Source organism: Odocoileus virginianus, chromosome 5 (genome assembly GCF_023699985.2).
Source record: "Odocoileus virginianus isolate 20LAN1187 ecotype Illinois chromosome 5, Ovbor_1.2, whole genome shotgun sequence".
Lineage (NCBI taxonomy): Eukaryota > Metazoa > Chordata > Mammalia > Artiodactyla > Cervidae > Odocoileus > Odocoileus virginianus.
This window is the reverse complement of record NC_069678.1, coordinates 51154649-51171829: the sequence shown is the minus strand read 5'-3', so window position 1 is coordinate 51171829 and position 17181 is coordinate 51154649. Positions and strand designations below refer to the sequence as shown.

The 17181-nt window shown below is 36.9% G+C and overlaps 1 protein-coding gene across 1 annotated transcript in view; it reads left to right on the top strand.

The window, feature by feature from the left end:
• Window positions 1–17181, top strand: part of MSH4 (mutS homolog 4) — a 91145-nt gene that overhangs the window by 62573 nt on the left and 11391 nt on the right. The window contains exons 16-18 of the mRNA XM_020902997.2: window positions 2111–2229; window positions 3747–3875; window positions 15842–16016. Coding sequence (XP_020758656.2) covers window positions 2111–2229; window positions 3747–3875; window positions 15842–16016 — 423 coding nt within the window. The remainder of the gene's footprint in view (window positions 1–2110; window positions 2230–3746; window positions 3876–15841; window positions 16017–17181) is intronic.

Sequence of the window (17181 nt, the reverse complement as noted above, 5' to 3'; positions counted from 1 at the left end):
CTTTGAATTCCTAAAAGTATATGTAGTATCTTATAAACTCTGATTATAAAGGAAATAGTAGGACTCGAAAAGTATGGAAGTTGAGAATATAGGCTTTGGAGCTAGATCTAGCTTTTGTAGTTACTGGCTATGTGATCTTAGGCAAATACTTAACCTCCTTAGTTTTTCTATCTGTAAATGAAAAATATAATAGTACCTAAGTCTAAGAAGTGTTGTAAAGATTAAACTATTCTTTGTTCTACAAAGCCTCTGGACTCCTTGTAGCTCCTTAGGAATATCATGCTGTTTATGCACACACACACACACACACACAGCTTCCCTGGTGGCTCAGATGGTAAAGAATATGCCTTCAGTGCAGGAGATCCATCCAGGTTCGATCCCTGGGTCTGGAAGACGCGTTGGAGAAGGAAATGGCAACCCACTCCAGTATTTTTGCTTGGAGAATCCCATGGACAGGGGAGCCTGGTGGGCTACAGTCCATGGGGTCGCAAAGAGTCGGACGTGACTGAGCGCTCATACATACATACATACATATATACACACATACACAATGCTATGGTCTTAAGGGAAGGGTATGAGAGAAAATAGAGGTAAAAGCATGTTCTAAAGCACAGGATCAATAAACAGCATGATATTTCCAAGTAGCTACAAGGAGTTCAGAGGCTTAGTGGTTCTTTTGCTTTGCAGAATTAAGAGTGACTGTGAGAAGTGGCAGGCTTAAAGCTGGAGAAATGGGCAGGAGTCAGGTTGTGAAGGGCCTTAGGCATTTAATGGAGGAGAGAGAACCTTATCCAGATATCTATAGGGAGCTATAGATGTTTTAGCAAGAGAATGGCATAATTGGATTTGAGTTTTAGATAGATCACTCTGGCTATTGTAAGGTTAGAGAAGAGCCAGATTAGAAGCAAAATACCAGCCAACAGGATTCTGTGATATGATAAGATATGTGAAGAGCCTTTTTGGTGGAGGTAAGAGAGAAGGGAAAATATGAACCATATATACTATATACGCTATGTCTATACTTGGTACTTTCACATTTCTTTTTCTTTTTTTTTTTCCATTTATTTTTATTAGTTGGAGGCTAATTACTTTACAACATTGCAGTCGTTTTTGTCATACATTGAAATGAATTAGCCATACATTTATTTTTCTTATGTGATCATTTTGGCAGTCCTGTGAGAATGTTGTATTTATTTGCTCTCTGAGATGTCATCATAATTGCTATTATTATTATTATCTGCATTGATATTAATATTATCTGAACTTTTGCTTTCTCTTCCTGCTATTCTTTATTATGTAAAAGTAGATCCTATTTTTCACCCTTGTCTTTGTTTTAAATCCTGGAATAATCTGGCTTTGTTTCTTCACTCCCGTTATTTCATATTTTGTCTATACAGAGTTCTGTATATTTGACACTTTTTTCATTTAACTATTTGTATATTTTTATCTTCTTATGGTTTTAGAATGCTTTTTGTATTCCATTTTGTATAGTGATAGATATAAATAATGAGATTGATTTGTTTTCAAGAGATGACTATTTTAGGTTAGTTAGCCTGATATTTCTCACATAGAAACCATCTTGTGAATAAAAATTCACCTTAATAAAAATTTTGATGTTTTGCATTCATTCTAATTTTGGATGGTTCTGTACTTTTCTAATAACAACTATTTCTTAATATACCTTTCTATAATGATTTTATCAACTTGAGCTTCATAAGTGTTTCCTTCAGATTTTCATATTTTGAATATTCTGTATCATCTGACTATACTATTTAACAATTTTTATCAAATTTATAGCAAATCTTTCTTATGTACTCAAATATGTATTATCTTTTTTCCACTTCCAAATAACTTTGTACAATAGTTAGGGTAAGCGTTTCCATTTTATATGTGAGAAAGATGAAGTTGAGAGAATTTAAGTGCTGTCCAAGGTTTTAAAATAAATGACAGAGCTGGGGCCATGCCTTCTAATTCCATATCTTGTGATCTTTCCACCACATTAATCCTTAGATAGGCTACTAAATAATCTGAGTTGGTGGAAAGTGCAATGTGTTTGTAGTGCTTATATTTTATAAAAGTATCTCAGTTTACTTTGACTTATATTTTATAGGATCATATGTTCCAGCAGAATATTCTTCCTTTAGAATTGCTGAACAGATTTTTACAAGAATAAGTACTGATGATGATATCGAAACAAATTCATCAACATTTATGAAGGAAATGAAAGAGGTACCTGATCTCAGCTTTCCTTATGTTAAAAACATATTGAATTACCCTATTAATGGTCAATTATAACATAAGAAAATATTTTTATATTAAAGCTTGCAGATGTGTTTATACTTCTCTACAAGAGCCAGAGGGCAGTCAAAGACAGCTTCCTAATTTCTGTCTTATATGGAAATGGAAGTAAATGTTTTATTGAAAAATACAGCTTTAAAGAAAAAGCTAGTGTTATTGAATGATAAAAACATGCTTTCATGTTTTTATATGGAATATATAAAAGACTTCAGAAAGCAATGACCTGTTCAGAAACATTTTGCATAGTTGGGCTTGATTTTAAAGTAAAAGATCACTGAGTTAAAAGGTTTTTTAAAAATCACTTTTTGTGCTCTTGTGGAATTTTCACTTCCTATGCCAAAGTATGTATCAGTACCTATTTTTGATCTGAGCACATGTCAAATAATCTTGAAGGGTTAAAGGAATTTAGTATAGCTCTTGGCCTATATTTAGTAGGTATGGGTTATTGGATCATTGTACAGTTTACTAATTTTCTTTAGATAGAATGGGAATAAAATGATCATTTGCCCACCACATGTGATATTTATATAATTATTTAGTATGTATTAAATAACGATGGGGGAATATAGCAATAGACTAGGTGCTTGAGGCATATTTTTAAATGGCCCTAGCTCTCAAGAAGCTTAGTCCCATGGAAAGATAAAATGGCCATGATTGTTAACAGTTGTGTCATAACATAAGTCTGTATCAGGCATGATTTAAATATATTCTACTCAGAAATCAATGGACTTAGATGCTTTTTTCTAAATATTTCTTTTCATTTTTACTGGCTATAGAGATGTTAGCTGAGAGATAGTTTAGAGCGTTTATGACAGCAATTGATTCGTCATAGCTCAGTTGGTGAAGAATCCACCTGCAATGTAGGAAACCCTGGTTGGATTCCTGGGTTGGGAAGATCCACTGGAGAAGGGATAGGCTACCCATTCCAGCACTCTTGGACATCCCTTGTGGCTCAGCTGATAGAGAATCTGCCTGTAATGTGAAAGACCTGGGTTCGATCCCTGGGTTGGGAAGATCCCCGGGATAAGAGAAAGGCTACTCATGCCAGTATTCTGACCTGGAGAATTCCATGGACTGTATAGTCCATGGGGTTGCAGAGTCAGACACGACTGAGCAGTTTTCTCTTAAACAAGAAAATGACCATCTTTGTGCTTTATTTAAACATTTAACTCATTGCTTTATTTCACTGTATCTGATTCATCAATATTTTAGATAATGGTTATTTACTGTATGTATATATATATTTATTTACACATCAGCTATTCTATTGGAATTATTAGTAATGAGATTTTTAGAAAGAAGCAATGTGTTAGTTTCTGCTCAGCAGGTTTTCTCTGTCAAAATATATTTCAAATGAACTAATAAAGGAACTGGATTTTTCTTCATTTTTTGCTATAATACTGGCAGCTGTTTGGTTGCAATGAATAATTTTGGAATTATATTTTCAGATAGCATATATTCTACATAATGCTAATGACAAGTCACTCATATTAATTGATGAACTTGGCAGAGGTACTAATACAGAAGAAGGTATTGGCATTTGTTATGCTGTTTGTGAACATCTGCTGAGCTTAAAGGTATTCCTCTCTATTTATTTTAAATACACTAATTTTGAGTCCTTAAAAAAATTTTTTTTTATTGAAAGAAAAAATTTTAAAATTGTATAGTGCCTTACAATTTTCAAAAGTTTCACACAGATGATTTCATACAATCCTGTAATAACTGCTTTTGTTTTCCCTCTGCCTGTATTTTGCCTCTGCCTCCTTCCCTCTTCTCACTAGTAACCACTAGTTTGTTCTCTGTATCTGTAAGTCTGTTCTTTTTATTTACTAATCTGTTGTATTTTTTAGATTTCACATATAAGTGATACCATACAGTATTTGTCTTTCTCTGTCTGATTTTATTTCACTTGGCATAGTGCCCTCTAAGTCCATCCATATTGTTGCAAATGGCAAAATATCATTCTTTTTTCAGATACAGAAAAAAAATTTAAGGTTACCAAAAGGAAATGTGGGGAAGGATAAACTAGGAATTTGGAATTAACAGATTAACACTACAAATACAGAATAGATAAAAATAAGGACCTATTGTATAGCATAGGGAACTGTATTTAATGTCTTGTAATAACCTATAATGGAAAAGAATATGAAAAAAGAATGTATATGTTTTCTTGCTATATATCTGAAATATTATAAGTCATCTGTACTTCAATTTAAAATCTTTCTCTTTTTTATGACTGTGTAGTATTTATTTATATATTTGTACATATAAGCGCACACACACACGTATATATCACATCTTCTTTATCCATTCATCTATTGATGGACACAGGTTGTTTCCATACCTTGGCAATTGTAAATAATGGTGTTGAGCCCTTTTTTAATGTATCCATTATAGATTTATCACAAGTGAATTTTATAGGCACCTGTAGATAGCTCTTTAAACCATGTAGATAATAAAAACATACCATAGCATTTATATTTTTGTTACTTTTTTTCTGTTGGAAACAGTAACAGTTAATATAATAGTCATGATATAGAAAAGGAAAGAAAGAAATCAAGAATTAACAATAATATCAAAACTATTCACTTGACTTTAATGAAATTAAATAGCAAAACATGAAGACATTTCAGTTGACTCCATGTGTAATAACATTGACTGTGATGTCACAGTATGAAGTAAACTAGGCATCTGAAGTCACTTTATGGAAAATCTTTACTTAAGATTTCATTCCTTTAGAAAAAATGTTTTTTTCATAAATCAGTTGTGTAAAACAGACTATGAATTTTGCTCTGTTATTAAGGTAATTTGTAAAACAGTGTTTTAGATGATCAATCAAAATATATATTGATATGAAAAAGCTTTAAAATATTTTTATATATTTAAAGTACCTTAAAATATTCCTCAGATAAGTTTCTGTACCTTAAGTAAGAGCCCACAGTGATTTATTATATATAGAATGAGAAAAATCTTATTTTTTGCCTCTATTTTCTTTTTAAAAACATTTATTGTTATTTTTATTTTTAAAACTTTTGGACACCCAGTACGGTATGTGGAATCTTAGTTCCCTGGCCAGGGTTGGAACCCATGGCCCCTGCAGTGGACTAGTGGTATGGTCCTAACCACTGGATCACCAGGGAATCCTCCTCTTTCAAGCTTTTTTTTTCTTTTTAAAAAATTTTTCTTTTGGAACTTATGTGGTGGGTTAGTGGTTAAGAATCCACCTGCCAATGCAGGGGACAAAGATTTAATACCTGGTCTGGGAAGATCCCACAGGCCGTGGAGCAGCTAAACCTGGGCACCACAACTACTGAGCCTGTTGTGCTCTGGGGTCCATGCTCTAAAAAGAGAAGCCACCGTGATGAGAAGCCCATGCACTGCAACTAGAGAGTAGCTCCTGCTCACCCCAGTTAGAGAAAGCCCTCGTGTAGCAAAAATAAATTTTAAAAAGTCCTTTTTCCTTCTTTTTTGGAAAAAATCTTATTTCATATGTGAATAAAGTTATGTGATAAGTTAAAACTAATATTCATAGATAACATTAGCCTTTGTAATTCTGAATCTATTTCAGTTGATAAGAATTTTTCATATAAATAAGATGTATATATTACTTATTGAGATTAAAAGCTAATTAGTAATGATGCTAAATTTTGTATGTCAGCTTGACAGGACTATGGAGTACCCAGACGTTTGGTCAAACACTTTTTTCTCTGGATGTATCTGTGAGGGTGTTGCTGGATGAGATTAGTATTTGAATTAATAGTAGAATGAGTAAATCAGATTGCCCTTTCTGATGTGAGTAGGCCCTATCCAGTCACTTTTGAGTGGGGCCTAGTTGAAGGCCTGAATACAACAAAAAAATTAGAGTATGAGGAAACTCCTGCCTAACTGCTTCTGATCTGGGACATCAGTTCTTTCCTGCCTTTGGTTTTGAACTGAAACTTCAGCTCTTTCTGGGTCTTGAGTCTACTAACATTTAGACTAGAACTACACTATTGGCTCTCCTGGTATTCAGGCCTCTAGACATGGAGCAGAATGACATCATTAGCTTTCCTGAATCTCTAGTTTGATGATTGCAGATTTGGGGACTTGTCAATCTTCATAATCATCTGAGCCCATTCCTTATAGTAAATCTTTTTCTTTCTCTCTGCAGACAACATACAGATACACAGACACATACATACACATCCTGTTAATTCTGTTTCTCTGGAGAACCTAATACAGATTGTTATCAAGAGTGGTTCTAGGGGAACAAATATATAAGAATGAATGTTTTGAGTCTGTTCTAGACTTTCTGGAATTGACATTTTAATCTTATTAGATTTTAACACTAATGACTCCATTTCCGGTAGTAGAGAAAGCACTGGTAGCCCATAGTGTAATCTACCAATACAAATGTGCAAAATATCATCATGGATACTCTTAATCAGTGCCTTACAAGAAACAAGGAGGATGACTTTGTGAAATGAGGACTATTATGATAGGAGAGACCAAATGGAAGCCACCAGTACTGTTCCTGGATAATAGAAAAAGCAAGGGAATTCCAAAAAAAAAAAATCTGATTCTGCTTCATTGACTATGTTACAGCCTTTGACTCTGTGGATCATAACAAACTGTGAAAAATTCTTAAGATATAGGAATACAAGATCACCTTACCTGTCTCCTAAGAAACCTGTATACAGTATAAGAAGCAACAGTTAGAACCAGGCATGAAACAACAGACTGGTCCAAAATTGGGAAAGTAGCATGTCAAGGTTATATATTATCACCCTGATTATTTAACTTATATGCAGAGCACATCATGTGAAAGGCCAGGCTGGAGGAAGCACAAGCTGGAATCAAGATTGCTGGGAGAAATATCAACGACCTCAAATATGCAGATGATACTGCTCTAATGGCAGAAAGCAAAGAAGATCTAAGGATTGATGAGGGTAAAAGGGGAGATTGAAAAAGCTGGCTTAAGACTCACCATTTAAAAAACTAAGATTATGGCATCTGGTTCCATCTACTGCTGCTAAGTCACTTCAGTCATGTCCGACTCTGTGTGACCCCATCCCTGGGATTCTGCAGACAAGAACACTGGACTGGGTTGCCATTTCCTTCTCCAATGCATAAAAGTGAAAAGTGAAAGTGAAGTCGCTCAGTCATGTCTGACTCTTTGCGACCCCATGAACTGCAGCCTACCAGGCTCCTCCATCCATGGGATTTTCCAGGCAAGAGTACTGGAGTGGGATGCCATTGCCTTCTCCACTGGTTCCATCACTTCATGGCAAATAGATGGGGAAAAAGTGGAAACAGTGACAGATTTTATTTTCTTGGGCTCCAAAATCACTGAAGACAGTGACTGCAGCCACAAAATTAAAAGACACTTGCTCCTTGAAAGAAAAGCTATGACAAACCTAGAGAGAGTCTTAAAAAGCAGAGATCACTTTGCTGACAAAGGTCCGTATAGTCAAACGTATGGTTTTTCCAGGAGTCATGTATGAATGTGAGAGTTGGACTATAAAGAAGGCTGAGTGCTGAAGAATTGATATATTCGAATTGTGGTTCTGGAGAAGACTCTTGAGAGTCCCTTGGACAGCTTGGAGATCAAGCTAGTCAATCCTAAAGAAAATCAATCCTGAATATTCATTGGAAGGACTTAGGCTGAAATTGAAGCTCCAATACTTTGGCCACATGATGTGAAGAGCTAACTCAACTCAGGAAAAGACTCTGATGCTGGGAAAGATTGAGAGCAAGAGGAGAGGTGGGTAGCAGAGGATGAGATGATTGTATGGCATCACCAACTCAATGGACGTGAGTTTGAGCAAACTCCAGGAGATAGTGAAGGACAGGGAAGCCTGGCATGTTGCAGTCCATGGGGTCACAAAGAGTCAGACAATACTCAGTGACTGAACATCAATAGTGTTGTTCTTATGTAGGAAAATAGTAATCCAAGGCAGGACCCTATTCCTAAAGAGATTGGAGAGATTAGTGCCACCATCAAGGACTTGAAAGTTGCAGGGGTGGTAATTTCCAGCTCATTCCCATTTAATGCACTGATTTGGCCTGTGCAGAGGACAGATGGAACTTGGATAATGACAATGAATAATTGTAACCTTAACCAGGTGGTGACTGTAATTGCAGCTATTTGTACCAGATGATGTTTCATTACTTGAGCATATTAACATATCTTCTGGTACCTGGTTTGTGTGGCTAATTGATCTAGCCAATGATTTTTTCCTCCATGTCTGTCAATAAAGATCACCAGAATCAGCTTGCTTTCAGCTGGCAAGGTCAGAAATACCCCTTCACTGTCCAACTTCAGGGGTATATCAACTCTCCAACTGTGTCATAATTTAGTTTGTAAGGATCTTGATTATTTTCCTTCTGACAAGATATACTGGTCCATTACATTGGTAACGTTATTCTGATTGGACCTAGTAAGCACGAAGTAGCAACTACTCTAGACTTGTTGGTAAGACATCTGCATGTCAGAGGAGGGAAATTAATCCTACAAAAATACAGGGGCCCAAAGACCTGTACTCCAAAAACTGTTAGATATGATGAAAGAAATTGAAGATGACACAAACAGATGGAAAGATATACTGTGTTCTTGGATTTGATGAATAAATATTGTTAAAATGAGCATACTCCCCAAAGCAATCTGCATATTCAGTGCAACCCCTATTAAATTACCAATGGCATTTTCATCGAACTAGAACAAAAATCTTTCAAGTTTATGTGGAAACCCAGAAGACCCCAAATAGCCAAAGCAGTCTTGAGAAAGGAGAGCAAAGCTGGAGGAATCAGACTCCCTGACTCCAGGCTATACTACAAAGCTACAGTAATTAAAACAGTATAGTACTGTCACAAAAACTGATTAATGGAACAGGATAGAAAGCCCCCAAAATAAACCCATGCACTTATTGTCAGTTAATCTATGACAAAGGAGGCAAGAATATATAACAAAAAAGACAATTTCTTTAATAAGTGGTGCTGGGAAAACTGGACATCTACATCTAAAAGAATGATATTAGACCAATCTCTAATATCATACACAAAAATAAACTCAAAGTGGATCAAAGACCTCATCCTAAGGCCGAATACTTTAAAACTCCTAGTGGAAAATGTAGGCAGAATACTCTTTGACATAAATCATGGCAATATCTTTTGAGATCTTGTCTCCTAGAGTAATGAATATAAAACCAAAAATAAACAAATGGGACCTAATTTAATTTAAGGGTTTTTGCACAGCAAAGTGTCAAAGTGTTAGTTGCTCAGTTGTGTCTGACTCTTTGCAACTCCATGGACTGTAGCCTGCAAAGCTCCTCTGTCCTTGGAATTTTCCAGGCAAGAATACTAGAGTGGGTTGCCATTCCCTTCTCCAGGGGATCTTCCTGACCCAAGGATCGAACCCATGTCACCTGCATTGCAGGCAGACTCTTTACTGTCTGAGCTCCCAAGGAAGCCCAGCAAAGGAAACCATAAACAAAACAAAAAGACAACCTATAAACTGGGAGAAAATGTTTGCAAATTGACTCAGTTGACAAGGGCTTAATTTCCAAAACACACAAACAGCTCATACAGCTTAATATTAAAAAAAAAATCAAAAAAGGGTAGATGTAAGTAGACATTTCCCCAAAGAAAGCATACAGATGGCCACCAGGCAGATGAAAAGATGCTCAATGTTGCTAATTATTAGAGAAACGCAAGTCAAAACTGCAATGAGTTATCACCTCTTACCAGTCAGAATTACTTATCATTAAAAAATCTACAAACAATAAATGCTGGAGAGGATGTGGAGAAAAAAGAGACCTCCTACAGTGTTGGTTGGAATGTAAATTAGTGCAGCCACTAAGAACAGTATGAAGGTTCCTTAAAAAACTAAAACTAGAGTTACATTTGACCCAGCAATCCCACTCTTGATCATATGTCCAGAGGAAAGTCTGTAATGCTAAAACTTTGAAGAAAGATATGCACCCCAATGTTCATGGCAGCACTAAATACAATAACCAAGGCATGGAAGTAATCTAAATGTCCATTGGCAGATGAATGGATAGAGAAGATGTGGTGTGTGTGTGTGTGGGTGTGTATATTTATATACATACATATATACAAATGGAATACTACTCTGCCACCAAAAGGAATGAAATTATGCCATTTGTAACAACATGAATGGACTTAGAAATGATCATATTAAGTGAAGTGCATCAGAAATAGATGTGTCATATATTTATATGTGGAATCTAAAAATAATGATACAAATGAGTTTATTTACAAAAGAGAAATATACTCACAGACATAGAAAACAAATTTATTGTTGCCAAAGGGAAAGAAGGGATTGGGGGAGAAATAAATTAGGAGTTTGGGATTAACATATACCCACTACTAATATAAAATAGGTAAACAATAAGGACCTCATTTATAGCACAGGGAACTATCCTCAATATTTTATAATAACCTATCATGAAAAAGAATCTGAAAAAGAATGTGTGTGTGTGTATATATATATGTGTGTGTGTGTGTGTGTGTGTGTGTGTGTGTGTGTATATATATATATATATATATTTAGTTACTAAGTATTGTCTGACTCTCTTGTGACCCCATGGACTGTAGTCTGCCAGGTTCCTCTGTCCATGGGATTTCCCAGGCAAGAATACTTGAATATGTATAATACAATCACTTTGCTATACACTTGAAACTAATGCAACACTGTAAATTATTGTTGTCGTTGTTCAGTCGCCCAGTCGTGTCCCACACTTTGCAGCCCCATGGGCTGCAGTACACCAGGCCTCCCTGCCCCTCACCATCTCCTGACATTTTCCCAAGTTCATGTTCATTGCGTCAATGATGCTGTCCAGCCATCTCATCCTCTGACATTCTCTTCTTCTTCTGCCCTCCATCTTTCCCAGCATCAGGGACTTTTCCAATGTCGTCTGTTCTCATCAGATGGTCAAAATACAGGAGCTTCAGCATCAGTCCTTCCAGTGAATATTCAGGATTGATTTCCCTTAATATTGACTGGTTTGATCTTGCTGTCTAAAGGACTTTCAGGAGTCTTCTCCAGCACCACAGTTCAAAGGCCTCAATTCTTTGGTGTTCTGCCTTCATTACAGTCCAGCTCTCACAACCACACATGACCACTGGGAAGACCATAACCTTGACTATATGGACCTGTGTCGGCAGAATAATGTCTCTGCTTTTCAGCACACTGTCTAGGTTTGTCATCGCTTTCCTGCCAAGAAGCACTAGTCTTCTGATTTCATGGCTGCAGTCACTGTCCGCAGTGATTTTGGAGCCCAAGAAGAGGAAATCTGTCACTACTTCCACCTTTTCCTCTTCCATTTGCCATGCAGTAATGGAGCCAGATGCCATGATCTTAGTTTTTTTAATATTTAGTCTTAAGCTGGCTCTTTCACTCTGCTTCTTCCCCTCATCAAAAGGCTCTTTAGTTCTTCGCTTTCTGCTGTTAGAGTGATATCATCCACATATCTGTTGCTGTTGATGTTTCTCCTGCCTATCTTGTAATTCATCCAGCCCGGCGTTTCTCATGGTGTGCTTAGCATATAGGTTTAACAGAGTGACAGCAGACAGCTCTGTCATACTCCTTTCTTGATCTTGAATTAATCAGTTGTTCCATATAGGGTTCTAACTGTTACTTCTTGACCCGCATACATGTTTCTCAGGAGACAGATTAGATAGTCTGGTATTCCCATCTCTCCCATCCCTATCTCTTATATATAAATTAATTATGCTTCAATTTAAAACAGTTTTTAAAAAGAAAAAAGTACAGGGGCCTTCTTACTGAAATATCTGGGAGTTGAGTAGTGTGGGGCATGTTGAGATATCACTTCTAAGGTGGAAGATAAGTTGTTAAATCTGGTCCCTCTAAAAAGACACAAAATGCATTGTCACCCTCTTTGGATTTTAGAGGCAACCTATTTCTTCTTTGGATGTGTTACTTCAGCCCATTTACCAAGTGACCTTGTAGTCTGCAACAGGTTCAGCCTTCCAAGCTGCTCTTCTACTTAGGCCATATAATCAAGCAGATCCAGTAGTGTCTGAAGTGTCAGTGACATACAGAGGTGCTGTTTGGACTCTTTGACAGGTTGTTTGTAGGTGAATTGCAGCACAGGGCATTAGGACTTTGGAGCAAGCTCTGCCATCCTCTGTAGATAACTACTTTTCTTTTGAGCAACAGCTTATAGCCAGCTTCTGTGCCTTAGTAGAGACTGAACGATTAACCACAGGCCACCAAGTTATCATGTGACCTGAGCTGCCCATTATGAGCTGGATGTTAAAGTTGGGCATGCACAGCAGCACTCCATCATCAAATGGAAGGGGTATATACACGATTGGACCAGAGAGGCCCTGAAGTCACAAGTAAGTTACATGAAGAAATGGCCCAACTGCTCACTCCTGCTACACTGCTTTCTCTTTCTCTTTCTCTTTCTCACCAGTTGCCTCTTAGAGAGTTGACAGGGGAGGAGAATTGCCTTGTTTACAGATGGTTTTGCATGACATTCAGATGTCATCTAAAAGTGAACAGCTCTAGTACTATAGTCCCTTTCTAGTCCCCAAAGAGCACTGGTAAAGGAAACTTGTCTGATTGGGCAAAACTTCAAGCATTGTACCTGGTTGTTCATTTTGCTTGTAACGAGAAATGGCCAGATATATGAGTATATATAAATTCATGGGCTTTGGCCAGTGGTCTGGCTGACTTCAAAGGAACATTTTTAGAAAACTGGTGGCAAGGATATTTGGAGAAGAGGAATGTGGATAAATCTCTTGGAATAGGTAAAAAAAAAGTAAAGATATTTATTTCATGTGAATATTCACCAAAGACTGGCCTCAGGAGAAGAGAATTTTAATAATCAAGTGAATAGGGTGACTTGTTCTATGGATACCAGTCAGCCTCTTTCCCTAGCCACCCTGCCATCACCAATAGGCTCATGGACAAAGTGCCACAGGGCATGGATGGAGATAATCCATAGGCTCGGCAACATAGATTTCTACTCACTGTGGCCAGCCTGGCCACAGCCATCCCTGAGTGCCCAGTCTGTCAGCTGCAGTGACCAAAACTGAGCCTCTGATACATTGCCATTCCCCGAGGTGATTAGCCTGTTGCCTGTTGGCGGGTTGACTATGTTGGACCACTTCCACTGTGAAAGGGGCAGCAGTTTGTTCTTACTGGATTGGGATACTTATGCTGGATACAGATTTGCCTTCCCTGAATGTATGACTTCTGCAAAAACTGCCACCCATGAACCTAACAGAATGCTTTATCCACTGTCATGATATTCCACACAGAACCGCAGAACTGCTTCTGATTAAGGAACTCATTTCATAGCAAATGCAGTGCCGTGGGCTCATGTCCATGGAATTCACTTGTCTTACGTTCTCCACTATCCTGAAGCAGCTGGCTTAATAGTAAAAATATAATTACTGCTACTTACTTTTAAGGAGCTTAAAGTTAATTATTATTTTCCTAACCTAGTATCTTTACTGCCTAGTACAGTTTTTGCAATATAAAGGTTCTGAATAATTATTTGTTAAATCAAATTAACTTGAAATATAATTTATGGAGTTACTATAATAGATTGATTTGATATATAAAATTTGATAGACGAGGACATAAGAGCCCCTCTTACAGGGGGTGAAATACGAGTATGTCACAGGAAAAGTGTGAGGATTCATCTGGTCGAGGATGTGTGCAGAGCAGGACCCAAGACCAGGGTTGCTGTCAACAGGCTGGCATTTCTTAGAGCAGGCAGCAAAGTCGAGGTGATAAAGCCAGAGGGTCTGATTAAACAGGCCACAATGCTACTTTCCAAAAGGCTGTTGCAGTTTATAATGCCATCAGCAATGATGAGGGAACCAAATTTACTGTCTTAATATAAAAAAGATATTGTAGTATCTTTAAGATGATACCTCACAATTTCTTTAATTTGCATGTATCTGATTAATAGTATGAGCCTCCCAGGTGGCACAGTGGTAAAGAATCCACCTGCCAATGCAAGAGACACAAGAGATGTGGGTTTGATCCCTGGGTCGAGAAGATCCCCTGGAGTAGAAAAAGGCAACCCACTCCAGTATTCTTGCCTGGAAAATTCCATGGACAGAGGAGCCTGGAGGGCTACAGTCCTTGGGGTCACAAAGAGTTAGACACGATTGAGCAACTGAATATGCATGCATAAAATTTGAGGACATAATTGTTATTATGAACATTGTCTCTAGCTTCTAAATAGTTTACTGGGTTTCTAAATCTTTTCTTGGGACTAGCCTGGTGTTCTAGTGGTTAAGAATCTGACTGCCAGTGCAGGGAGCATGGGTTTGATCCCTGGACTGGGAAGATTCCGCATGCTGCAAGATGACTTAAGGCCGTGCACTGCACCTTCCGAGCCTATGCACACTAGAGCCCGTACTCTGAAACAGGAGAAGCCACTGCAGCGAGAAACCTGTGCACAGCAACTAGAGAGTAGCTCCCACTCACCACAACCAGAGAAAGCCCACAGGCAGCAATGAAGACCCAGCACGGCCAAAAATAAATTTCAAAGAAAAAATTCTCCTGTTGCTTTATAAATTTTGTTTGTTTTATACCCCCTTTTGATTTAGTAGTTGAGATTTATTACATATTTTTCTGTCATACACAGAACCACTCCTCCCCTTGCTAACTCCTTTCCATAACTGATAGTCATTTGCCAGTCGAATATTTTCTTCTTAATGTTTTACTATTTAAAATTTCCACTAATCATATATTTCATTTCTCACTGGTGTCTTAAAACGTAATTAGTCATATCTGCTTCAGGAACTCTGAACACAGGGCAGGAAGCCACTGTGCTGGTCTTAAGTCACTTGAACCATCTCCATCAAAATCACCTAAAGTGCTTAGGGAAAATGCAATTTCCTGGGGCCCTAAGTTACAGTTGCTGATTGAGAATGTGAGGGGGATAAGCATCAATAATTTGCATCTTTAACAAGCTCCCCAGGGGATTACTAAACTTGAAGAATCATTGTACTAAGCAGTGTTCTCAACCTTTTATTCCCCCTGTATAAGTACCTAACCCTAACGTAATACAGATATAAAAGCAAAAACCTATGCAGTTTCAAATACCTAAGATAATTCACTGATTTCACTTTCCCTAAACTACTTATATGGGAGGAATTTACTTTTAAAGTAAAGTTTTTTTAAAGTGAGGAAAATGTTATGATTTTGTTTGCGGGTAACTTCTCTAATAAATGATTACCTCAGTTAATAGCTATATTTCTGGTAAACTTCATCCTTTCAATATCTTCACATTCTTTGTTTGAGGATTTTTGCATTTATTCTCTTTTCCATAATGTAACATACATGTGTTTGTATAAACATCATAAGTGTTTTCCTCATTGAACATAAAATTTCAAAACATTTTAAGATGAGTTGACCACGTTAGCCTCAAAGTTCACCAGTTTCATTACATTTCTGCAAAGCTAATTAATAAGTTAAAATAAATTTTATGTTTAAATAGTTAAAATAAAAATTTCTAGTGCATTTAAAAATAGTGATATTCATTATATATTCTAGGCATTTACACTATTTGCTACACATTTCCTGGAACTGTGCCAGATAGATGTTCTGTATCCTAATGTAGAAAACATGCATTTTGAAGTTCAGCATGTAAAGAACACTTCAAGAAATAAGGAAGCAATCTTGTATACCTACAAACTTTCTAAGGGACTCACAGAAGAAAAAAATTATGGTATGCATATAGAAATTTTATATGTGTATACTATATATATGTGTATATACATGTGTGTATATGCTGAAATACTGTATATTCTGATAAGATAAACTTTCTTTCCTGTTTATTTGACTATCAGTCTAAGCAATTTTATCTTTCATTCTTTTGAATGCTTATATGCTCTAAGACTGTATTTTCTATGTCAAATTCACATTTTTATGTATTAAGCTTGTTTCAAAAACATATTAACAGTAACTATGTAGAATTATAATACATGCAAGCCCCAGAAGTATAGTTTCTATACTTAGGAAAATGTAATTTAGTTATACTTGAAAGTTATATACTAATTGGAATGTATATATTTCTTAGACACTCTTTTAGTAACAAGGTCCTTCCTCTGTTTTCTTCAAATTTGGAGAACTTGATAATTAAATCTTAAGTCTTAAAATGGAATGTGTTACCAAATTATGTGTGTTCATAAAATTGGTTAGATATTTTCTATCTAAATCATTATGATACATGTAAAGTTGACAGATTCAGGGAATTTTCAGTTGACTTTTACATTTGTTGTTCAGTCGCTCAGTCATGTCTGACTCTTCATGACCTATGGACTGCGGCACACCAGACTTCCCTGTTCTTCACCGTCTCCTGGAGCTTGCTCAAACTAATATCCACTGAGTTGGTGATGCCATCCAACCATCTCGTCCACTATCATCCCCTTCTCCTTCTGCCTTCAGTCTTTCCCAGCATCAGGGTCTTTTCTAGTGAGTTGGCTCTTCTTATCAGATGGCCAAAGTATTGGAGCTTCAGCTCCAGCATTAGTCCTTCCAATGAATGTTCAGGATTGATTTCCTTTAGGATTGACCGGTTTGATTTCCTTGCAGTCCAGGGGACTATCAGGAGTCTTTTCTAACACCACAGTTCAAAAATATTAATTCTTCAGAGCTCAGCCTTCTTTATGGTCCAACTCTCACATCCATACATGACTACTGAAAAACCATAGCTTTGAATATACAGACCTTTGTTGGCAAATTAGTGTTTCTGTTTTTTAACATGCTGTCTAGGTTTGTCATAGCTTTTCTTCCAAGGAGCAAGTGTATTTTAATTTCATGGCTTCTGTCCCCATCTGCAGTGATTTTGGAGCCCAAGAAAATAAAGTCTCTCACTGTTCCCATTGTTTCCC